At 38.4% G+C, this 26,152-nt stretch overlaps 1 protein-coding gene across 2 annotated transcripts in view; it reads left to right on the top strand.

Moving 5' to 3' along the window:
• TMEM200A (transmembrane protein 200A) overlaps positions 1-24,360 on the top strand; it is a 55,906-nt gene extending 31,546 nt beyond the window's left edge. Inside the window, exons 2-3 of one of the 2 annotated variants that reach the window (XM_074537829.1) lie at positions 863-959; positions 18,726-24,360. In XM_074537829.1, the coding sequence (XP_074393930.1) occupies positions 18,742-20,217 (1,476 nt within the window). In that variant the 5' untranslated portion in view covers positions 863-959; positions 18,726-18,741 and the 3' untranslated portion in view covers positions 20,218-24,360. The remainder of the gene's footprint in view (positions 1-862; positions 960-18,725) is intronic. The other variant, XM_074537828.1, reaches the window with a different exon arrangement.
• The last annotated feature ends 1,792 nt before the right edge of the window (positions 24,361-26,152 follow it).

Below are 26,152 nucleotides of genomic sequence, written 5' to 3'. Positions count from 1 at the left end.
GACTGAAGGGAGATCTCATTGTAAGCTTCAAAATCCTCATATGAGGGGAAGCAGAGGGGCAGGCGCTAAACTTTTCACTCTCATGACCAGTGACAGGACCCAAGGGAATGGCCTGAAGTTGTGCCAGAGGGGGTTTAGGTTCGATATTAGGAAAAGATTCTTCACCCAGAGAGTGGCTGAGCACTGGAACGGGCTCCCCAGGAAAGTGGTCACAGGACCAACCTGACAGAGTTCACAAAGAGCTTGGAGAATGCTCTCAGGCACAGGGTATATAACTCTTGGGGAATCCTGTGCAGGGCCAGGAGTTGGACTCAGTGATTCTTGTCAGCGATTCTTGGGTCTTTCCAATTCAAGATGTGCTATGATTCTCTATTTGTAGAAGTTATACTGAATATTGACATTATACAAAGCATAAGTTTCTTTTAAATTTTGTATAAAGAACAAAATGCTTTCTGAGCAGTTGAATATGAAATGTAACATGTGAAGTGATTCCGATGAAGAGGACTGTGTTGAGGGGCCAGCCTCAGTGTTCCAGTATGGCAGACTGTTTAGGCAAAAAACTTATATAATTTGTTTACACTATTAAATTATTACACTATTAAAAAAATTATTTATTTTCTGTTTGTATAAGCAAATTAATCTTGAATGCATGGTTATGTTCAGTAATGTGGTACTTGTGTAATCACTTGATGATCATTTGATGCTAAGTCCACAAATTACATACACTGCTGACAAGAGAGAGCTTTTGAATAAACTATTGCTGCTGCCTATATATGATGGCAATGCATTGTAATAAATACTTTTTTCTGTGTACATTTATAATATATTATTATTTTTCCTCCTCCACTGTAATTTTCTACAGGAAACTTCTTCAGAAGTTCACAGGTGGGCTGTGAACTACAAGGAAGCATTTTTTCAAAGAGCAAAATTGAAAGACTGATCCTTTCAGCAAAAGACTGGTAAATCTTTGTTAGTAATTTTGTTAACACCTTATGTATTAATATGCTTGTTTTTTATACACACAAACACACCTCCCTGCTGTATAAAGCCTACTGTAATTTAAAGGGGGAACTACTGAATTTATGCGTCATTTAACATATTTTAAATCTGCTTTTTATGTATAACTCAAGAACTCAAGCAGACATGGACTGCTGAAATAAAGAGTGAAAAAAAGCAAAGATTTTGTCCCAAAATAATGACAGGATGATTCCTATAAACACATTAGGGAAGTGAATAGTATGACCTCTGTAGTCTTGTTTGATACAGCTTTTTTTCTTTTTGCATTGACAAAGACTGTTAGGCAGTAAAGCCCCATTGATCTACAGACAGGAAAGGTGGGAATTCATCAGTTAAAAGCTTGTCTGAAAATCTAAAATCCAAGTCTTTATAAGGCTAACATATGGGGAGAATAAGGCAGAAACAAGGTAGGAACAGCTGCCCTAGGGAAACAGTTATAACTTAATTTCTTGGTGATTAGTAAATAGGAATTTGAAGACTGTGTTGTAGGATCAGAGAAGAAGAGCCATGGCCCAGGTAACAGATTGAATCTGGGAAGATCTAATGCTCAGATGCTTAAAGAGGAACCTTTTGTAATTGTAGGTTCAGACCCTAAAGGTAAAACTCTCAAAACCTCATAAGTAATTTGGGAATTCAGTTTCTATTTTGAATGAAGATTCTCAGGTAGTTTCTGAAAAAAGTTCTGAATCACTTGTCAAAATTTTGCCCTCAGCTTTTCAGGCATTAATTGCTCCATAAAGAGGAAATGAATATTGAGCTTAAGAAGTGGTTAAATTCTACTGGTGATAATCTGATGATGGTATCATTTTTATAGCTATATTCCTGAGCGTGACTTTGTTGTGATATTGACTAAGAGTAGGTTTTGGTATGATGGGATTTGGTTATGATTTTAAAGTAAGAGGCATGAGTCAGTACTTTTTAGCTCAGAATAGCATCTCTTTCTTACCCCTTCCATGAGTTGGCACTGAATGGATTAAATCCACTTACTTTATCCGTGAAATAAAGGTTCTTAACCATTGAGCTGTAATGCAACCACATGTGCTGTCAAGAGAAAAGGATAAGAATAAAAATGTTGTGAAGAATATATTCCTTTTGCAGCCCATACAAATCTTAATCTGTACATCCTTCCTCAGAAACACCAGTTGCCCTCCCTTTGCCTTGTTCTTACTGCCCCTCTTCCTTTTACAGCAACAGGTTTCTGTGATAACAGTTTCAGTGAAGTACTCAAAGCTGATGTGGGGCATATAGTTAATCAGTGGTAAATCAGGGATGCAAATTGTGAGCAGCACTCATTGTGAAGGAATGGGAATGGATAAACATATCCTGCACTGCAGAAAATCAGAACAGGATTGGATTAATCAGCACAGCATGTATTAGAAGGAGGCCAGGGCAAGCCCTATTCATTTGAGTTTCAGCTTGTCACAGCTCTCCAAGCCAGAGTGTCTGTAATTAAATCAAAAAATCAATGTTAATGCTCAGCTGGGTCACACAGCTCAAATCAGAAGATAATCAGGAAGTGCTGGAAAATTGAAGGTTTCATACAAATATTGTGTGGGCTGTGTTGCACTTCACTAATGTTCTTCAGTACTGTTTTTTCAGAACAAGTGTTACGTGGTGGTGTGATGCAATTAGAGCTGTTGGACACTTCGGAAGGACAAGTGTCACTATGCTTATTTGTGAGTGTAACAACAGTAGAATGAGGAGAGGAGAGAGGAGAGGAGAGGAGAGGAGAGGAGAGGAGAGGAGAGGAGAGGAGAGGAGAGGAGAGGAGAGGAGAGGAGAGGAGAGGAGAGGAGAGGAGAGGAGAGGAGAGGAGAGGAGAGGAGAGGAGAGGAGAGGAGAGGAGAGGAGAGGAGCTGTAGCATGCATGAATTGTTGCATCATGCATGGATTACACATTTTCAAGCTAGCAAAAAAGGCACATTGGTATCTCAATTTCTGGCCAGCTCTGAGAGCTTGCAGGACTTGTGGCTTTTAGAGTGACATGGATGTCCCAGCAACTCACATAAACTGCTTTCTGCTCCCAGAAAGCAGTTTATGTGACACCATGGTCCTGCTTTAGGAGTTGCATGACCTGCATCATACCTCAGATGGAAAGAAAATTGGAATCTCCTTACAGATACTGATCCTCTGTGAGCAGGATCACATGGGGTATTTATGGCACCAGGGGATGATGATGATGTCATTAACATCTGTTAATGATTAATGACTTGTTGAAATGAGTCCAGAGGAGGCTGCAAAGATGGTCAGAGGGTTGAAGCACCCCTCCAATAAATGCAGGCTGAGAGAAGAGAAGGCTCTGGGGAGACCTTACAGCACCTTCAGTACCTAAACAGAGCCTAGAGGGGAACAGGAGAAGGACTTTGCATGTAAAGGCATAGGGCAAGGGGAAATCGCTTTAAATTGAAAGAGGATGGGTTTAAATTAGATATAAGGAAGAAATAATTCACTATGAGCATGGTGAGGCTCTGGAACTCATTATTCAGAGAAGCTGTAGATTCACCCTCCCTGGAAGTGTTCAAAGTTGGGTTGGATGAAGCTTTGAGCACCATAATCTACTGGAAGATGTCCCTGTCCATACCAAGGTGGTTGGAACTAGAAGATCTTGAAGGTCACTTCAACCCAAACTGTTCTGTCAATCTTTGATGATAACAAAAATGTTCTTTATTCACATTTCTATAATGATTTCAATAAAAGTGAGAATATTTTATCAGGAAAGAGTTTTCATGCAAGGGAGTCTTCTTTGGGAAGACCTATGAGCTGGAGAAGCTGTAATTTCTTCTAGGCTAGTTTGGAGATCTGTCTCACTAGTCCCAAAGCAGGCAGACACATCTGGGTTTGTCTTCTAAGGTCCTGCCTCCATATAATGTGCACACACAAACTTCCTGCAAAATGGGTACATTATTTTGCTGCTCAGATGGGGATTTTTCATGCTAGATTTCTGGATCTACATGTTAATTATGAACTGAAAAGTTAGGAAGAGTGCACAGCAGTTGGGTTTGTATTTGGATATTTAAGTCAGCTTAAATAAAGCAGTTCCTAATATTGTCTCCCTCCTTTCAGCATGTCTGGCAATGATGAGCTGAGTGTTGTGCTCCTGTTATGGCAAAGGCATGTAGTAACAGCCCTTGGGAAACCATCAGGGTCAATATTGTCACTGTCTGTTCCTAGGATGGGGAAGGCTCCTTCTGTCTGAGTGGCACAAGGCTGCCACGTGTTATCAGTAAGCGTGTAATAGAGGTCTGCTATACAAGCATCTTTCTGTAGCTTGGAAACTATATGGAGGTGGACTGTCCATGTGAAAAATCTAGACAAAACTTTTAACCAATCTGAGGTGCTCAGGGTGTTTGTTCATGGTTGCAGTTTGCAGCAGGATCCTTCAAAGATCCTGAATAAAACATTGCAACAAATAGACATTTGCCAATATTAACAACAACAACAAAAATACCAAATTGTCTATCCTGTTTTCTGACAGTACAGAAACTATATTTCAAATTATGTAGTAGGCAACTTCTGAATTTAGCTTTCAGTGGCTACAGCAGAAATGTTGAGTGCCCTCTGTTCTGACCCATTCTTTCACCCACTCATCAACTCAAGCTGTGAAAAATTGCCAAAGGCTTGTGTTGAACCTTTTCTCAAATTCACAGTTATTTGAAAGGCAGAAGCATCAGAGTTTGCAGGAACCTGGAATGCTCTCAGTTGGGATGTGCCTCTCTTAGAACCACACCCTGGCATGTCAAGGCAGCCTGAGAAGCCACATGCATGTTTTTCAGGGCAGCTCGGTGGTGTGAGTGTCTGAGGCTGGGGGTTATGATCCACTCTGTCTGATGGTGGCTGTGCTAGTTGTCTATACTGAACAAGTGTAGAGCAATCCATGACTTCTGAGAGGACTGCAGCAAGCCTTCTTGCTTCTTGCTGGTGTCTTACTGATACCCTAGGATGAGGAAAATGGAAGAGTAAATGAGAAGCCTAAATTAGAAGTCTAAATAAAGCACCACTGAAGTGATTATTTTGGCCTCTGGGCAGGTGATGGTAGATCCTTTCTATAGAGAAGGAACAGTGAAGTGATGTGAAAGGAAAAGGAGAATTTTGTTCTGTAAAATCTTGTCCTCCAGCTGAACCTGGAGGATGTGATCAGCTGCCAAATCTGCCAGAAGCTACAAGTGTATCTGACTAGTTAACTCCCACAGACCTTACATATTTCCTACAAATCAAAGAGTTCTCTAACCAGATGCTTTTTTTACTTTCTCTTTTGATTTTATTATAATCTGTCATGTTTTCTCAGTGCTTGCATAGGTATCTTTGTTGGTTTGATTTTTTTCCTTGCTTTCTAGCATGTTTGCATTTGTTACCTTAATTTTTTTGGCATTTGCCTTGGTTACATTACATTCTATCTCTGACATTCCAGGCTGTTTGTGCATAGTTGCATGATCTGGTTAATCTTTCTGCATGCTCCTCTATCTCTTTATTCACTTTGTGTGGTCCTCAATGTTTGCAGCTCTATCAGCCACTATTTCAAATGTCAAGCTCAGTTCATGAGCTCAGTTTTACAGAACTTTTTTCTTTTGATATTTACTCTGCTAATTCTTGGGCACAGTTTTAGGAAAAAACAGTCAGATAAAAGTTGTCCTTTTACTTTATCAGGTATCTGGTTTACTGTACTGCTATTGCACTTCTTTCATTGCTGTTAAAGTAGTAATTACTTTATTCACATTTTAGTCACATAATGAACTTGAGCTCTTGTATAAATAAATAGATATGCACACTAATCTAGCTGTCTAACCCATGTACTTTACCCATGTTTTTCTAGGAAGGGCCTTTTCTGCAGACTCAAGCCCTTGAGGTTTTCATAAGGAAGTGAAAGAGCTCAGTGCCTGTGTTCAGAATCAGCACATTGTGACAATATCTCACAAAATTAGAGACTGGTTGCACTTCAGGCATGCTCTGGTTGGAATAATCTGGACAGTCCCAACTGTTCCATAATGTCTGCTATATTTTAAAGCTGCCTCTTACTCCATACTTACATTAGCACTGCTGCCGTATTTCCTCTAGGAGGAACATGTTTTGAATTGTGACCTTTGAACAGAACTGTGAGAAAAGAGGAATCATAAATAAAGATTTGTTTAAAAGTGTTCTATTTTCTGTGAGTTTTAGTGAATGCCTTCAAATTTGCATAGATAATTTTAGTGTTGCTTTTACTTGTTGCTTTAACTGCTTAAATAAATCTATTTGAAGTAATTTGGCAATGTGTTGCTAGCCTTCTACTGAAAAAGTAATTAGCTGGTGTCATTGTATTTCACTCTTTTCTCTACACTCTGAACTGAAAACTTTATGGTAAGCTGCTGACAGCTTCCTGTAGCTACACTTCGAGCTTAATCTTCTTCTCCCAATTTCTTCATCCTATTATTTTACACAGAGTTGGCAGTTTTGCAGTAGTTTCCTAAAAGAAAAGAGTAACCCATACTGTATCTGTTATCATTCAGTAGTCTGCTAAGTTTTACTGACCCTGCTTTCTTTTCTCTTCAGCAATGTGTTCAGAAATTTGACTAAATGTTTAGACATACCAGACTGACTGATAGCTGCAAATGCTCTGTGATTATCTGAGAAGATCCTAAAGCCAGAAATTTAAATTTTGCACTAACTGGAAAATCCTGACTATATTTTCTGTCTTTTGGACATCTAGCTTCTTGTTGGAATCATCTCTTAATTGTTTATGCTGTCTATATTTGTATCACAGATCAACAGTTTTTAACAAGGTGCCTCAAACAATCATAGTTATGCATTCACTTTAGTTTAAGTGTGCCTAATTTCTAAGTGCTTGATTCTGAACATTATACTGGCTTTGTGTAAGTCAGGAGAACATTAAGTTAAACTGATATTTATCTCTTTAATTAACAATGGCTATATCCAGGCTAAAGCAAAGTAAGTAAAATATTAATGGCATGAGGTGATGTAACAATAAAGTAAATGAGGACCTCAAAGAGTGAAAAATTACTACAAGTCTTTGTGAAGAAATTGCAGCCTATAATACATGCTAATAATAGTTTGCATCTCCTCCTAAATTAAAATGTTAGCTAGCATCAGTCAGTGTTGACATCTGTCATGATCACACGAGTCAACTGAGATAATGTTTTAAATTACATGGGCAATTACAGCGCAGGTCAAATATGTTAAAACACAGATATATAGACTTTACAGATGGAGGGCACTGAAAATGCACAACACACCAGATAAGCCAGCATGTTATCAGCAATGCATCCGTTAATAGGTCCTTAACTAGGGCACCATGCCTTAGCCAGTATTGCTGTTGATCAGTCCCCATGTGCTAGAATTATTCTAATTTTCCTAAGGCCTGGCAGTCTGCTGTTCCACAGGCTCTCTATTAGGAACTCAGTCTTAACTGGAACAACTGAAGGAGGTGGTTTTCTGCAAAATACCAGGACAGTAATATGCTGATTTATAGAGATAAAATGAAAAGCAATTTAGCCATATATCAGAGGACTCGGTCCCATGGATGAGCTGTGTATGTTTAAAATGTAGGGCAGCAGTATGGAGTGTGGGTGTCTGAGGTGAGGGAGGCAGACCTTTTAGGGTTCACAAGTTATGTGCTTTATGTCAAGTCATTTGTGCTTACAACACTCGGACATTCTGGAAGCAAGTAGAATTGAGGAGGTAGCAGTTATTCTGTTCTGTTTAGCTGACCTTTCTTCATGTACTACCAAGGAATTGTTTGGCTTTAACTCCCAATAATGTTCACAGATTTTTGGTGGTAAAAAAAAAGAGGGAGTTGTTATGCAAGTTATGTATCCTGTGTAAGTGAATTCTGCTACCAGAGCTTAGGATTCAGTTCCATAAATTTGGCCCACAGTGTTTCAGCATGTCTTTCTCTTAGTGTCTCACTGCTCACAGGTTACTTTGGTCCCAGTGGGTTCCTTCTGTTTATAGTACCTTTAGTTTTGGGTTCTACAAAGAGAGTGGTTATTATAATACAAGTGACAATGGAGCTGTTTACAGTTACAGAAGAAATTGGTTGTGATGGATAATTTGCATAGCAGAAGTGGCTTCATATTTCAACATTTCCGTTGTTTTAGACATGTAAAATAGTAATCTGTGTCTTGAAACTGCTGCTGTTGTGTGCACTTTGTAACTTGTGTTTACCCATCAATAGGCTAAGTAGTAGTGTGGATGCTTACAGGTTCTACTGATGCCCCCGTGTGGATGTCTGGCAGGATCATTCTAGTCTGCAGTTGAAGACATAATTGAGGTTTACTGTTAACTTACTGATCGTTTATTTCTCTGTCATCCATAAATGGACAAAAATGTTTCACTGTGTGGTATACCAGAATTATTTTTGAACTATGCTTTCCATTCTCTGTGAAATAGTGTGACTATCTGTTTTTGTATCTGGTATTTGAAACTATTGTTGACATACTGGAAATAGCATCATACTAACCAGTTTGCTTATTTTTGTGGGATTCTTGAGACCCAAGAAAATTTTCCCTCCATTATTAATGTACTAATAATAGCTGTGATATAATGATAGCCTAATTGATTTGCTAACATAGAATAACCTAAACCTCATACACTGATTTTTCTGCCCCTGTGAACAAATACAATGGCATTGTAATTGAGAGCCCACCTGTACCTCTGAATCACCAAAAATTAGTGTTGAGATGCTGGAACTGTCTTTAGATGTGACAGCTCAGATACTGTGACCTTGTTAGTGATAACAACAGACCTTAGGAGGAGCTGATCTGTGTTGCTACCTGGCAGAGCAGATTAACTTGCATAAAGGCCTGCAGTGTAAGGAACATCCATGTTTTCAGAAGAGATTTCAGAAGGAAATTACAGACAAGGCGGGTGTGATGATAGCTTAGGGCCACAGTTGAGCCATGGCAAATGTTTCTCTTGGCCATACAAGCACTCACACCTTGTGGCTGGGGTGCTCAGGGATCCCAGATTCCAGTTCTCCTTCTAAAGACCCCTTGCATGGGGTCATTTACTAATGATGTAGGAAGAAGTTTCCTGCTGGTGGAAGGGCCTGGCACTCGGGACACCGCAGTTCCCAAGTAAATCAGCCACTAATTTAAAATTACATTGCCAGGGTTAATGGACAAATAAGGCTAGGTCTGTGGCTTTCACAGTTACTTTTTGGTCCTAGATGTTTAAGTTCTGTTGAGCACTTAAAATAATTTTTTAACCTCTATTATTCACTGAGATTTGCTAATACAACTGCGCAGTATAGATAACTAAATATTCTTCAGAATTAGAGTCTTGCATTATTTATGTTGAAAAAATTGGTGCTATGTCTTTGAGAGTAAACACAGCATGCTTACTCCTGCTCCTTTTGAGTTTGTGTGTTTTAGAAATAATTCACAGGAATTATTTTCTAGGTCAAGGTGAAAGTGCTGCTCAGACATCTTAGTTGTAGAGCAAATAGATTTGATTTCATATCTAATATGGGTATTACTTAAGCCTTCTGTGAAATACCTACTCCATTTTGTTCCTGGTACTGTTTGATCTTAGAGTCATTGGACATGTATGCAGTGGGAAATTACAGTTGTTAGAACCTGTGAATTAACTTGATTAACTGAGCGTGTAGTGCAGATAAGGACATTTGTTTGGTGTATGGTCTTGAGAGCTACTTGCTGACACGTATTAGGTGTGTGTCCAGACTGGAGATTTTGTCTCTGACTAAATCAAGTACCATATTGCTTAAGTTAAGCTGGATGATATGTGAGTGTAAAACGGTAGCCAGAGCACCCCGGCATAGCTGCACTTTTACCTCCACACCAAGTGTCAGTCAGTGTCTTATTCAACATTTTTTGTGTAAGAATTGAAGAACCAGCAGTTCTAGGGCTTGAAAATTAAGGTATTTCCTAACATTTCCAATCTTGTTTCATGTTTTGTTTTTTTTTTTTTTTTTTTTTAATTAGGAAACTGAGCCTTTCTGGAGTGCTGAACCCTGGAGTGTTTAGTCATACTTTTCCTTTGCAGTAGACGATAGAGAACAAATCCTTTACTCTGCTTTTACACATTCAGTCTTTCAGAAACATCTAGAGACCATTATAAAATTTATTTCATGACTTGTGGTTGATAACTGGTCTCTGATCTGCATTGTGTGAACTTGCTTCACAATTTAGATTAGTTCTGTGCATTTTGGATTTCATTTTTGGGGTTGATAGGCTATAGTATTACCTCAAAATTTTCACTTTCTTCTGAAATAAGCTCTTTTTTTTTTCTTGGTGATGTCTAAAAGATAAAAACTAAAAAAACTCCAAATTAAAACAAATACATAAATATCCGTCTGCTTCTTTAACACATTTTAAATTAGTTTGTGCTTATAAAGTGATTATGTTTGATAAAATGCTTTACTTTCTCTTGTAACTGAAAGCGACAGATTGCATGGCATAAAAGATTTAAAATAGTTTACTTCTCTCACCTGTAGACCTATATAAACCAGGATTTCTATGTACTGAATATGAACACTAATAGTTTGATTGGACAAAAGTATCTAAAATAATTATGAATATTTGGCTAAATAGCCAATATCTGCTTCCATTTGATTTTCACTAGAAAATGGTTTTACACAAACTAAAGTGCTAAAATAGCTTGGAAACAGATTTTGTCACTTCAGTCATTAAGGGCAGTTGTCACCTTGCTCAGTTTAGGCTAAAAAAATCCTCGCTGTTTTTTAGTAGAAAAACTCTGACAAACTGGATAATGAAAGAAAATAAAAGCAACAGTGAAACCTTGTTATCCAGTTTTTATTTTTCTGTGTGCATATTCTGAGAATTTTTTTTTCTTCCAGGAAGAAAACTGAAAAACTTTATTAATCAATTGCATTTTAAACAACTTTTCTTCAAATAGTATAAAGCAACTTGCCATTTTTGTTTCCTCAGACTTTTTTTAGCTCCTTGCTTTTTGCTGTTGGTCTGTAATAGATTTTGGAACAAGATGTGATGTATATGTGCATAGGAAGTGGAAATTTTTATGCATAAGTAAAGAAGTTACAGGTGCATGCTTCCAAAAACAAGTTACAGCTCTGAATTTACTGATAATTTAATACAGTGGATACAGAGGTTATGTAAGCATTCCACAAATAAACACATGCAGTGCCTGAGATCTTGTGTTTCTTTAGTTTATCATCTAGGACTTTAAAATGTTACAGCTAGAGAGAGATGGACAGCTGGGAATTCAGGACATCACACATGACAGTGGTGGGACAGGTGGGTGTATGCTGTGTGAGACAGGTGTTTTGTGACCTGAGAACATGTTTGGTTCACTGTGTGATGACTGCAAAGCTGTTTTAGACATAGGGGACCTCGGCAGCCACCTTGTTTTTCTGGAGTTTTACCTTGGTAAAATCCATGACTTCTCTAGACTCACACCTGCTCTACTGCAGTGTGCCAGTAGACATAGTTGTGGATGGAACAAATTTAAAAGTGAGTTCAACTGGGCCAGGCAAAAGCTGGCAGACCAAATCTAGGCCAAGTCATAGAGCAGCGTCTTGAAAACAAAATATAGAAACTCAGGTTCCTTCTTTCCCTCTTTGATGTGTGTTCTGTGCTTTTGTGAGTAGCTAACGAGCTCTGTGTAATGCTGCCAGTATTGAATGTTGCTGATTTTGCACAGAATTACAATATATGAGCCACTGAAAGGATCAGGCTGAAGGAGAAATAATAGCAAAGAGGATAAGCAGCTCAGGCATTCATCTTTATGCAGTACTGCTGGGTGTTCACCTTACATTTGACCTTGGCATAATAGTTGGAATAATTAATGTATATGGCAGATACTGTAAGTGATGAAGTAATTCAAAAGGGATTTTTTTTTGCTGTGATTTAAAGTATGGAGTCACAGCACTCCCCAAATCTGAGTAACAGGCACTCTCTCTTACACTGCAATTATATTTATCAGTATTTCTAAGTTTGCAAATTTTAGTTCAAATTCCCTAGTTATTACTTTATTATTATTTCATGTTAGTAGTTTAGAGCCAAATAAAGGTCCAGGTGGTTTCAAGAAAAGGAGTTTCATATTAATAAAGTGTGAAGAAAGGTGTTTGCAGACTGCAGTAAGTTCAGCATGGAGCTCCAGGGAGGCCAGGACCCGAAGCTGTCTTCTGAGAACAGACTGAGCTGGGAGGCTGAATCCTTCTTCAGGGATTCAGCCCTGAGGAAGAGGAGGCTCTGGAAGGACAAACCCCCAGTACCTACAGAGGGGTGATCAAGAAGCCAGAACCAAGCAGATGGTTTTAGGACATGAGACAATGACACACAGAAGAGGTGCAAACTGGATAAAGGAAGGAACTTTCTCCCTCTGAAGGAGAGAAAAAGATTTCTAAAGGAAATAGAGGGTTGTATTACTGCCAACAGAAGTGGAATCCTTGTGATGATTTGGGTATTGATCAGCTGTGTCTCTGTAAGAAAGGTCTGGTCCCTGTCCAGTTGAGAGAATTACTTAATTAAGTATAACATTGTTAGACTAGTTCGGTGCTTTGGTATGAGTTTCATTTTCCCCTCCTCCAAATAACAGTGAAAGACCAAGGCTTTCTTATCATAATTGCTGGGGTTTGGTGTAATTTTATACCCTCTCCACTGAGTTGTAATGCAGACACTTATTGTAAGAGCTTGAGTAAAGCTAGCTTAGGAAGTTAGGTTACTCACAGGCACACCTGTACATTCCTTGCTGTGCTTTAGTACAAGGCAGTGGACTGTCAAAATGATCACAATTAAGAGTGCCATGGTCCAGGTTTACTAATGAAATAGAATGAATTTGAGTGCAAATAGGTATTTGATATATCCATTGTGGATTCAGTTTGTCTCCTTCAAATGCCTGCCACAACTGAAATTTGCATCCAAGTTGCTTTGATAGAAAGGAACTGTGACCTTTTGTGCAATGCAAAGGTGCTCTTTGTGTGTGCTTCAAAATGACACAGTACAGTTATAAAAATATGTATAAAAATGAGATCTTGTAACTCTCATTAAAGCCTGAACTTGTTTTTTAAAAATTAATTTTCCCTTCTTTGTTTGAGTTCTCAAGTTTATATAGTAGGACAATGGAAAAGTTCTGATGTGCCATGGCTAGTTGTCTTTGACAGATTCTGCAGAGGTAACTGCTGGGCCCCTGTGGTCTTGCTTCAACCAGTACAGTGCAGATTTGAAAACCACTGCCAGATACAGATTTTAAAAATAACTGGATCAGACTTAAGATTTCCCAACAGATGTGTCCTTAATAGCAAACTTTTATTTTTCAGTTATGATTGCGAAGATTTGACTGTTTAACATGATACTATTATAAAGCAGATACAGACTGTTGGATACAGCTGCATGGTCTACCACCATCTAGGGAACCTTCTCTTTCAATGTCTGCTTACCGCTGCCACTTGGACACCCTGGTGCTCTTGCCTTGCCTGGCCTGTGGGCAGCTTGCCTTTCCTTCTTTGTGCTGTGAAACTGCTTGCACAATTTGGCCTGCTTCCACAGGCAAATCGGCAACCAGGACGTTAAAAGGGTGTGATTGGTCCCTAAGCTTATTCCGCCTAGAAGAGACACCATTAAAGGGAATTTGAACCCAAATGGGTTGGATTCACCTGGAGATTTCAAAGCTTTAATGTTTTAAATGTCACACCCTTGGCTTTTGCTAGCATGACTTTGAAATATCAGCTGAAGTTATGAAGATTTTCAGTGCCACATTCCACATGCTTTCTTCTCAGCTATCATCAATTAAAGTTAAATTAAAATACCCCATAATCATGAATGCAAAATTTTGATTTTGCATGCTTGCTTTGTTTTTTAATCTGTTCAGCCAGGCCATGTTTTCATGAATGGATAGGAGAAGGGGGAATCATTGTAAGGTGGTCCTGTTGGTGTGGTGGGCTGTTGGAGGGGCTGCTTGCTAAGCTCTGCTAAATAAAAAATTGCTGCTAAATAAAATTGTAATTTGAGATGGTTTTCTCTGTTTCTTGTGGAACTACTCTCTGTTTGGCTATTGCAGTATAGTCTCTACCAGAATGATTAATCCCTTTGGGCCTATAAAGATGGATATTTTTATCCTTGCAATAGAACAGATTGTACCAGATGACAACTTCTGTGCAGAGATAGCATATTGTTTTGTATACATTGTTCATCAGTAGAAACTATAGATGTGTTAAATACAGCTTAATATTGTTTACTCAGTTGCATCTTCTCTTATGATTTTGTCATTTGCATTCTTGATTATGAGGAACATTTTATGAGTAAACAGTCTGTCACCTCCATAATTTCTGGGATTCTAGGTTTATCAAATGTGAAAGAAACTTTCGCTGATATTAAAATTCGTGTTCTTGTTAAAATTCAAAATTTAGTAAAATTATAACAAATACTGTTGGGAAATAAATTTCCTAATAAGCTGAAATAGTCAGATAGGAAATGCTGTAGTAATAGAAATCAGGTTCTGATTTCACACGGTACTTCTTACTGCAGTAATGTTTAATTTTTTTGCTAACACACAAGAATTGAACTTTTCAGAAAACTTTACATCAAGTTAAACTACAAGGAAATAACATGTGCAGTTCTGATAATTTCATATAATTCTCAGTCATTTTTTAAAGAATAAATGAGAGAAAGAAAATTTTGCTTCCCATCTTTGCAGGGAAGAATTTGAAATTAAGTGAAAGATCTCTGTGTAATTCCAATTATTTTGCACGTATTCAAAAGACTAAGTTGTAGGTAGAAGTAAGAACTTACATAAAACCAAAATAGTTGAACAAATTAGATAAGGCATTAGTTTTCAGGCATTTAAAGTAGAAGCCTCAAGCTTTAAAGCTTACTGCAAGTTGAGAGTTGGTAATAGTTACTGAGAGAAAAATTAGATTTTTAATAGTTAGGCCATCTCTGAAAAACAATTACTTGGAAGCAGTACAGTTGTGGTCATTAGGCAGGAAAGATGGGTATTAAGGTGGTGGCCTCTTAGGTCAAAGAGAGAAATAAATAGCAGTGGAATGAGAAGTTAGTTAGAGCTACTAGAACATCCTGTGCAACCCATTCCTGCCAGTTGCTCTGTGCTCTGCAGCCACCAAAGGGATGAGCAGAACACCACCTGTGCTCCTGCCCTATCAACCACTTGACGCAGTGCCCTAAAGTCCCTTTCAATTGCCCTGACGCTTCTTTTTTCACTCTCATCACTGCCAGCCTGGAGTATCAGCAGTGGGCAATAACCAGAGGGCTGGGTCAGCCCAGGCAGTCTCTCAGTGAGACTTCCCTGTGGGATGGGTCCAGTCAACATATGGGGCCCTCTGTTCCCTCAGAAGGGAATCGTCCACTACGATTACCCTTCTTTTCTTCTTGATGTTAGAGGTGCTGATCCTTCTGACACATGATGCATAATTGGGAGGCTCCCTGGGCAGATCATTTTCTTCTACATCCTCTGGCTGACCCTCTAGATCCAGGGTCTCATACCTGTTCTGAAGCAGCACCTGGGTAGTGTGGAGGTCTGGAGGAATCTTTATTACCTCCTCAAATAGGGACCCCCTTCCACTTCCCTTCGTCCACCAGGTGTCCTATTGCCTGACAGTGGGAGGTCTGGGAGGCCTCTGAGTCCTGCTGGGCCTCCCTCAAGGGTGGAAAGGTGGAACTGCACCAATCTATTTCTATTTTAAGCAGCATGTAATGAGCAGCACTCATATTGTGCCTCATATGTGACAAAACCAAACAGATTTGCAGAATAAAACATATGTATCTTCAATATCTATTATAAATACAGTATTTTCTAAAATACAGTTTTCTTATTAATATGCACTTCATAGTAATTGATTTGGTAAAGCTGCTAGGATGAAGTGAAACCATCTCGTACCAATATGTATTTTAGTGCTATTGATTTTATTAGATGCAGGAAATATCAAAATTGGCTTATCGCAAATTATTATTTACAAACCTGATTGTGATTTTTTTCTGTGAAAGAAAGTACAATAACATTGATGTAAACTCAAGAAATAGGAAAGAGACTCTTTCTATGTACAAAATAAGCTTGTGTCTTTTGGCAGCCAGACTTTTTTTTCCCCTGAGCCCAATTTCTGATGCAGTAAAAAGGAAGAGAGGAATATGTTCCCCTGAAATCACAGAATCATAGAATAGTTTGGAACCCAGCTGTGTGCCTTGAGAGATCTTGCTTTCTTCTCACTTTCAGAAATCTCAATTTCTGTCCTTCAAGTAATAGATAATAATGAATTTGAGATATGGCTTCCCAGTTTCTGCAAAACTTGCAAATAAGAACTTTCTACAGAAAGATACCCCCAAATGTAATTCTTAAGCATGTTTTTATTTGCTCTGCTTTTTGGAGTTAGAGAGGACATCTTGCTAGAGGTATGTTTAAAATATTTAGCAAGCAGATGTAAGCTTATTCTGTTCAGCCTTGGTGCAATTCAGGTAGCTGTGATGAGCAGAGAAGAGTACATAAAATAACAAACCCTGCCAACAGACACAGTGTGAATTTAGCACTAAGCTGCTGTGCCTGTGCCCTTCCTTGGCAGCCCTGAGAAGAAGCAGAGTGGGTTCATGTGTGCCTGTAAAATACCATGTGAATATGGAAACTCCTTGTTCACCACAAAGGTCTGGCAATTGTAAAAGATTAATGGAACAAACTAGATTAGAGCTAAATGATTTTACATTTCAGTAAAGATGTGCTGTAATTACCTTAAGTTATTTAATAGAGAAAACAAATTATATTTAATTGAGTCATAACAAAATATAACATCTTTTGTAATGACTAAGTCCTGTTTATTTCTGTCCAGGCATTCAAAACATTGTTTTACAGAATAAGGAACTTTTGCTTTGGCTGAAACCCATAAACATGTAAGCACACGAGAAAGTTTGAAAGACTATCAATGTCAAATCACTTTCTTTGGGGTATTTAAACATTTTTATCTTAAAAAAAAATTAACAAAGCATTCAAGACATTAACTTGCACTGAAGTATGGAAATTGTCCAGGGAGCATCAAAAAGGAAATTAATTACAAAGTCTGAAAATTCACAGAGAGATTATGAACATGAAACCTGAGAGTACAAGTGAAATTTCTGAGATTTTTGTAATAATGTTATGATTTCTCTTGCAAAAATTCAGAAAATGCAGTATACTTATCAGCCTAGACTTTTTCAAATCTTTTCTTCGTAAAGGAAAGGTTTCCCAGAAAGAGAGGAAGCCCTCTGTCCTCTAATACAAGGAGGGAGTTCAGGGTTGTTAGTCTTTCTGTCATCTGAATCACTGTTTTCAATTTCCTTCCACTTAGTCACCTTTTTCAAATGCCTTGTTAATTTCCTAATCCAGTTCATATTTGGTGGGTTGGGCCGATTGCTGCTTGTAGATGTGCTTATGTGGCACCTGCTTGCAGTGCTGGAAATCTGTGACAGCGTCATATCATAACAGAGTCTGTCTGCCTCTCCTAACACAGGAGATCTAATGTTTTTTGGTTTTTCTTACCAGAGGTGCACTGCTAAAATCTAAAACAAAATGACAAGTTTGAGGGATCTGATGAGAATCACTGCCTGTAAATTGGAAGCAGTCACCGGTTTGCTTTACCTCTGCTTTTCAGCACCTCTCTTTGTTCACTCAGTCCCACTTTGGTTTTGCTTTTTAAACCACCCCCAGCTTTGACACAGAGCCTTTTCCTCTGCGGCAGGCTGTCAGCCTTTCTTCATCTCTGAGCAGAATAACACTGCCAAAGAGGACATAATTTTTTCATACCTAACTTACAGTATCTTAATTTTACTCTATAATGTCATCTCTCATTAATTCCAATACTAGTTAATTAAGCACAAAAAATATTTTTGAGTCAAAATGCCTTGTAAAATAGAATTATCCTGAACTGTGTTGTTTCATTTATTACTTTTGCTCATAAAAAACGATCAAATGTGACTTTGTCTTTTGAACCCTTGCTGGTTAATATTTCTCATGTAAACAGGCAACCAGGTACCAAAGTAAGTCTACAATGAAATAAAATCTCCTCATAAAACTAAGGAAATTTGGAATTATTAATTTGAAATTTATGAAAATTTCTTGTCTGATAAAAACTGAGGTTTTTGACCAATAGTCCAAGAGGAAGAAACAAAGGGGGAAAATATCTATATATGTGAGGATCAACATTATTAAGAAAGGCAAAAATGATGCTTCAGCTGAGACTCAGGAAATCTGAATAGACTTGATAAGAGCTTATATAAAGGCTGTAATAAATATGTGTGATTATATGCTGAAATCTATCAGGAAAGATCTCTTGAAGGGGAAATGTAGAATGAACTGTAGTCACAGACATTGTGTCTCAGAAGTTTTAAAAATAACTAGTAGCTAAAGTGCTGAAATTATCAATAAGGTAATAATATATTATTGACTTTGCTGCAGACCAGTTGAGAGATAAATTACCTGGTAAGACTTCTGGCTATTTTATCTTTATTCCTGATATATCACCACTAAGAACACTAGCTTTACTGTCTGTATCACTGATGGAAGCTTTATTATCGATATTTACAGTGAAAAAGGACTTTGGGAAAATAATTTTTCTAGGATACCATGTGAATCTCAAAACTGCAACTATGTCACAACTGGAGCTATAGTAGTAGCTTTTTTATAGTCAAGAGTGTTTTAATTATCAAGAAATATTTTCATATTAACAAAAAACTATTTAGTTTTGTAGAGACGGCCTTTGCTTGCCTCAACATTTTTGCTTCTTTTTTTTTCTCCAGGGCACAATATAGAGCTATGATAGCAACCGGAGGAGTCATAACAGGACTGGCTGCCTTAAAAAGGCAAGACTCTGCCAGATCTCAGCAACATGTAAATCTTGCTGGAGTACCAGTTCCTGAGGAGAAGAAACCAGTTCGGCGGCGGCCCAGGACAGATGTAGTAATTGTCAGGGGCAAAATCCGTCTCTATTCTCCATCGGGATTCTTTCTTGTTTTGGGAGTGCTTATCGCATTCTTTGGAATTGCAATGGCCATCCTTGGATACTGGCCCCAGAAGGAACAGCTGTTAGGCTCTGAAGATAATCCATCTGTAAATGAAACCCGGACCCCAAGAAACCAAGGAAGCATTTTGCTTCGCTTCTTTGAACAGCATGTGCACTCAGATAAGATGAAAATGCTGGGACCTTTCACAATGGGCATTGGAATCTTCATTTTTATTTGTGCAAATGCCATTCTCCATGAAAACCGTGACAAGGAAACAAAAATAATACACATGAGAGACATATACTCCACTGTAATAGACATCCACACCCTGAGGATCAGGGAACAGAAGCAGCTGAGTGGTGCCTTCACTGGCTTGTTGGGGGAAGCAGAACTCCGGCACAGCGGGAGCTCCTGTGCATCACGGCTGGCTGCAAACACAGTTGCGCCTTTCTCTGGCTTCAAGAGCAATCTTAGAATGGATAGTTCTGCTGAAGAAGATGAGATTACCCTAAATGAAGATAGGACCACTAGTAGCCTCCTGCCACCTCTGCTGGCTGAGCAATCTGGTTCAGTGTTTGGACTTTATCCTCACACCAGCAAGGCTTCAGATGACAAAAACACTAACTCCATAAAGTGTGAAACAAAATCCATTGTATCTTCTTCCATTAGTGCTTTCACACTGCCGGTAATTAAACTGAATAACTGTGTTATCGATGAACCCAGTATAGACAACATAACTGAGGACTCAGAGATCTCCAGGAATCAGTCTAGAAATCTGTCAATGGATTCTCTTGCAATTCCACTAACTGATACCAATGAATCCTACAGACCAGCTGCTTCCATGCTGCCACGACACAATTCATTTGTGGACACTCCATCTGATCCCTTCAAGTCTTCTATGACCCTTGGACCAAGCACAGGAAAGCTTTTATCGCCTGGTGCTGCCAGGAAGCAGTTTGGTTCCAACACATCTTTGCATCTTCTGTCCTCACATTCTAAGTCCCTGGATTTGGACAGGGGTCCGTCTACGCTCACTGTCCAAGCTGAACAAAGGAAACACCCCAGCTGGCCCAGGCTGGATCGGAGCAACAGTAAAGGCTATATGAAACTAGAAAACAAGGAGGACCCCATGGATAGGTTACTTGTGCCACAAGCAGCAGTCAAGAAAGACTTCACTAATAAGGAAAAGCTTCTTATGATATCAAGATCTCATAATAATTTGAGTTTTGAACATGATGAGTTTTTGAGTAACAACCTGAAACGAGGAACTTCTGAAACAAGATTTTAATATTTAAATTGCAATTTAGAAGATATCATATGGTATTTTTAAAAGCATTTTGACAAGTGTTTCCTTTTCAGTGAGACTGCACAAGCCTGTTCTTAACCAAATTCTCAATAGCCCATTAAAATTGGCTTGTGCGAACAGAGATCTTCATCATTGTAAAACCAAGGGTTTCTTGTCTTAGTAACATTCAGCTGCAATACTATACATTGTCATTGCTTGGACAGTTTTGTTACGACTGATTCCAGTTATTCCCAAGTCACTATCTCTTTTGTTCTATATACGCATGTTACTTTTCACCAAAAGAGACTGCAGTAGGAAAAAAAGCTCAATTTGCCTGTAAGTTCTCTTGATTTAAAGACTGCAAGAGACTGAAAGCAGTGGTCTTGTGGTCTAGAATGGGAAGTGAACAGGAGCACGTAGTGGAATTGTGAAATCCAGAGCTTTATTCCTAGGTGTTGTCTTTCACTTGCAGTACATCTCAGAAACTGCAGTCTTGCCATTGTCATAGTGAGAAACTTGTTTACATACTGGGGTGGGTGGATAGAAAAGAGTGGATATAATAAAACCATTTTTGTGAATTCACTGTAATTGATCAAGTGAATACCAGTGTTGTGAATTATTAACTATGCTTTGTACAATAATCTTTCTACATCTATTGTAATTTAATCCTGTAATTTTGGAAGAGCATACATAAAGTAAGAAACCTGAATTTTTTTTCTGGGATTAAGTCTCTAAACCACTTTGATTGACAGCACTTTTAAAATCAAAATAGAAAGATTCAATTAAAATCTTAGGAAAATGATGAACGCCAGCAGGATTATAGAAACATGGCGTATAATAAGATGATATTGTAACTTGCATCTGAAGGCAAAAATGGAGAATGAATATATTGCCTGTCATTACAATAACAAGATGCTAAGTAACTAGATCTCTGTGTTCAAAATACTTCTACAAAGCATACAATGCAATACCTATACTAACATAGTATGAAAGCCCCTTGCCTAAATTTTGATTTATATATTTCACATAATTATTGGTATGATGGTTTACTGAAGGCTTAGCTGTGTCAATTTGCATTACAAGATTTTGCAGAAGGAATTGACATTTAAAACAATGTTTTTCTCAGCAAAGCAAGCTTCACAGTTGACAGTTGTAGGCTATTGCTAAAGAAAAGGAGAATTGGAATGTGTGTATCAGAGGGTTTTCATGTATTTCATTGCTGTTTAGGCCATGATTCTGCCATTACAGCCACGTTAGAGAATGTCCCTTCAAAGCTGCAAGGCTCACCCAACAGGGTGTTGGTTTTAATTGGTTGGATTTGATATATTCACTTACCCTAAGTACTCAGGAATTATTTTTAATGGCTTTTCCCAAAAAAAATCAAGCTTGTTAAAATGTTGTAATTTCTCAATTATTTAGATTATGAAAGATCAAGGATAAAATACCTTCTTTTTTTTTAATTTAATGAAATATTCAGCTCCGTATTTCAACTGCGCAATGTTTATGTATCACGAGCATTACTTGCTCGGTGAGTTGAGGCATAGTGTTAACTGTTAGAACCTCAAGCCTATATATTGTAACAGAGTTGGCTAAATATTTTGCTATGAAGCTTTTAATAACTCACTGGTTAGTGTTCTTAAGACATTTGCTATTTTTTGCAATAAAATGTCTCTCTACACATGTCCATTGTAAGACCTGGTTTTTCCTCTGTGATCTCTAATCTTGCATACCAAAGTATAATTGAGTATCATGACACTGTATACAACATTGTGCCTAAATCACTAGCCTGCCACAAGATATTTCTTCCAGAGTAATTGATTTCAGTGACATGTCTACACATGGAAAGGCTGAATGCGTTTTTTACCGATGAAATGTGAAATGTATTCAAAGTGGTTTTGCTATGAGAAACTTTGTATAAAAAGAACATCATGCTCTTTTTAGTTTGGCAGTAAGTATTATTTTAAAAATGGAAAACACCATTAAAGATTTGAATGATGTGAGCTTTTTATTTCCTTAACAGCTGCATTAAATCACAGCTTAAAAGACTTTTCACGTACTATCATATGTGGGAATGGCAGTTCCTTTGTAAGTATAGTAGGGGATGAACTTTTTATTTTAACACAGATAGGAGGTACTGAAAAATGTACTCACTTGGGAGAAATTTACCAAGGTAAAGCTATCAAAATAGCACCATATAAACAAACTTCATGCCTGACCTACCTACTACAAAAATGTTCCCGTATTAACATAGGATGAAGTATTTCATTCAGATAATCACAGGACTGTTGTGGTTGAAAGTGACTTGTGGAGGTCATCTTGTCCACCCCCCTTCCTGCTCAGGCAGGGCTGTCTCACAGTGTAGAGCTGGTTGCCCAAAACTGTGTCAAAGTGATTTTTGCATAACCTCAAGGAAAGTGGCCTCACAACATCCCTTTGTGACCTGTGCCAGTGCTTGGTCACCCTCATAGTAAAAGAGATTATCTAATGGTCATAGGCACCCTCCTGTGTTTCATTTTGTGCCCATTGTCCCTTGTCCTGACTCTTTCCAGAGCCTGGCTCCTTCTTTTTTGTACCTCCTTTAGGTATTTGTACAAGATCCTCCTGAGCCCTCTCTAGGCTGAGCAGTCCCAGCTGGTTCAGCCATTCCCTGTAGGTCCCTTCATCATCTTTGTGGCCTGTCACACAATCAGCTCCGGTATGTCCATCGTTTCTTGTTCTGAGGGGACCAGAACTGGACCCCACGCTCCAGATGTGGCCTCACCATTGCTGTGTTGAGGGGAAGGCTCACCTTCCTTCAGGGTTCATGGAGGACACTGCATAGTTTCATATTCCTTAGGTAGTTCCAACTCAAGCTCAGGTTGGGAAAACTTGTAAAAGTTCAAGAGGCCTGAACATAGACATCAGAAAATGCAGTAGGGCGAAGATGTCTGGATCCTTTCACGGGTATACAGGAACCTTACAGTGGCCAAAAGGGGAGCCATGTGCTGTTGGCAGGTAACGAACTGATAAAGACAACAGCATGCCTTAAATTGTATCTTTAGTCCATAAATATATATATCTGTTATAATATAAATACATATATCAGTTTCTCAGATACACTGCAGGGTGAAAAAGGAGCCAAAGTCAGGACAGTTTTGTCATCAGAGGAAATAATTGTGGAGCTACACCACCAACTTTTTCCTAGAATAAGCTAAATCTTACATCTATTCAGAGGACCTGTTATGGTTGTGCATCCTTTATATGTAATAACTCCAAAAAAAAAATAGATCATACAAACAATGAGTTTTGTCCTTCCTCTGCCTAAGACTATTAAAAAATATACTTTCTACTTCTTAGGTAAGCTTTTTAATCACTGCCCGTGGATCAGACTGATGGTTACATCTGCCCCTCCTGAACAAAGCACATTTTTTGGGCAAGTTTCATGAGGAAATAAAGAGCAGCACTCTACAATGATAGGTTTACAATGCTGGGTTACAATCTCTTCCAGAAATGCTTCTGTATTTTACATGAAGTGGTTGCTGGATAAAATCCTTGAATCAGGGCTTGGGTTCTTGACAGGTTGATAGTTTAACTACTCCCTGGCGATTCCAATTTACTCTCCCTGGGAGGCAACGAACCAAACCCTTCTTGCAGAGCAGTGCCGAGTTCAGCAGGAGGGATTGACAAATGCTTTCAGCTGCTCAATTGTACGTGGCTTAACGGATGGGAAGGCATGAGTTTTCTCAGCAGCAGAAGGGCTTTGGCACAGTGTTACTCATCCTGATGGCTGCCCTAAGGCTGCAGCTGTGTAAAGGATGGAAAGGTGATCTGGCACCCTCAGTATGGTTTTGGAAGTGGAATTTTGTGTTATTAACTGAGCAGAATTGTTGAGGTTGCCAGGTTTGGAGGTAGACATCTGCAACTGTCCTGCCTCTTACATTACCTAAATAATTTTTTTTTGCAACTGTATCATATCGCTTTTCTCAGATCTTAAGTTGATTTTGCTCATTCATAAAATGCAGCATTGCTGGTCCTATAGTTTCTCCTGAGAGAAATTTGAGAAATAGGTTCAGCCTGCTGCAGCAGCTTCTCTCTGAAAAGAGTTTCATTCTGCTTATGGAGTTCCTGGATTGCTTTAGTCTTATACCCTTAAATTATTTCTTTATATGAGTTTTTGTCTAATCCTTTCCAGGAAATTCTGCCTTCATCTTCCCAGCACTTTTTTTTTTTGGTTAATTTTCCTACCAAATATGGTATTGTGATGAGCAAGTATAAATCTTCTAGCAAGACTGTGTATGTGTACATGAGAGTGCAAATGGAATAAATAGCCTATTACAATGTAGAAGTGCTTCAATTAATATGATTTAGCTACTCAAGGGCAAGCCCTTTGTCTAAATCTTTTCAAATTAAACTCGGGAGCAAATTGATTGCAGTTATCACAGCTATTCTGTTTAACTTTTAAGTGCCACTTATTAATTCCTCCATCCATATTCTATGTATGGCCATATTGGTTTGTATTTCAGGATTCAGTATCTGAAATAAACCTCAAGTATTTTACACATTCAGTAAAGCCCATTTCTTAACAGTATTGCTTTTCTGAGTAACAGTTGGCAGAATTACAACTCTAAGTCTCATTAGGAATGGAAATGGGATAGTTAGAATACTTTTATTTTAGAATAGCCAGCAAGTCAAGGGAGGGGACTCTGTCCCTCTGCTCTGCTCTGGTGAAGCCCCACCTGCAGTGCTGCATCCAGCTCTGAGGTCCCAGCACAGGAAGGACATGGACCTCTTGGAGTGAGTCCAAAGGAGGTCATCAGGTTGATCAGAGGGCTGGAGCGCCTTTCCTATGAGGAAAAGCTGAGAGAATTGGGGTGGTTCAGCCTGGAAAAAAGAAGGCTTCAGGGTGACCTAATTGTGGCTTTCCAGTACCTGAAGGGAGCATACTAGATAGATGGGGCAAGACTATTTACAAGAGCACACAGTGACAGGACAAGGGGACACGTGTTCAAATTGCAAGTGAGTAGGCTTAAATTAAATATTAGGAAAAATGTTTACTGTGAGGATTGTGAGGCACTGGCATGGATTGTCAGGAGAAGTTGTGGATGCCTTATTCCTGGAGGTGTTCAAAGCCTGGTTAACTGGGGCTTTGAGCAAGCTGGTGAGTTGAAGGTGTCCCTGCCCATGGCAGAGGGTTTGGAACTAGATGATCTTCAAGATTCCCCTCTGAGCCAAATGAAAAAAGAAAAAAGTTAATTGAAAGTGAAAAAAAAAAAGGCATCTCACTGTATAAAATAAAAATCTGTATGTCTAATCTGTTGTGTTGGTTCTAATTCAGGTAGATAATGCTTTAGCATTAGTTGTCTGCAACCTCTGTGAATTGTCCATAGGAAGAAACATAAAGCCATGGATTCCCCTTATCAGTTTTTATTCCAGCTAGTGTAATTATTCAGGGTAGTATATGCAGAAACATCTAATCCATTTCTGAATCCCACTAAGCCTTTCAATTCAGTGGTATAATTTTGAAAACTACTGCAAATTAATTATGAGTTGCCAGTAAATATATTTCCCTTATCAGCTGGCAATTCTTATCACCACAGTGATTTCATTCCAACAGCCAACGGCTCCAGTATTAAAAAAAAATTGTTCCAGGAATAACCTCATATCCCGTGTAAATATATTGATATTTCTGGGGGTTTGTTTTTCATATTTTAAAAGAAATTAATCACTTAATTGGTCAGAGCTATCCTGTGATTCACCATACAATTTGTTTAGCTCTAGGATCTTTTTGTTCTCAGAATAGGTTCCTACTTTGTAGGCAATACTGTATCTGGTTTTGGCCTCTAAATTACATGTTTTTTTCACTTTTATTATTATATTCCATTTCATTCCAGCCCATTGGGCAATTTTCCTTCTGATCTCTGTTATATTGATGACACTTACCCACTCAGTGCAGCCCTAC

The sequence above is a fragment of the Zonotrichia albicollis genome, chromosome 3, assembly GCF_047830755.1.
Source record: "Zonotrichia albicollis isolate bZonAlb1 chromosome 3, bZonAlb1.hap1, whole genome shotgun sequence".
Lineage (NCBI taxonomy): Eukaryota > Metazoa > Chordata > Aves > Passeriformes > Passerellidae > Zonotrichia > Zonotrichia albicollis.
Note: the sequence above shows the minus strand (reverse complement) of the source record. Positions and strands in the feature narration are given on the sequence as shown.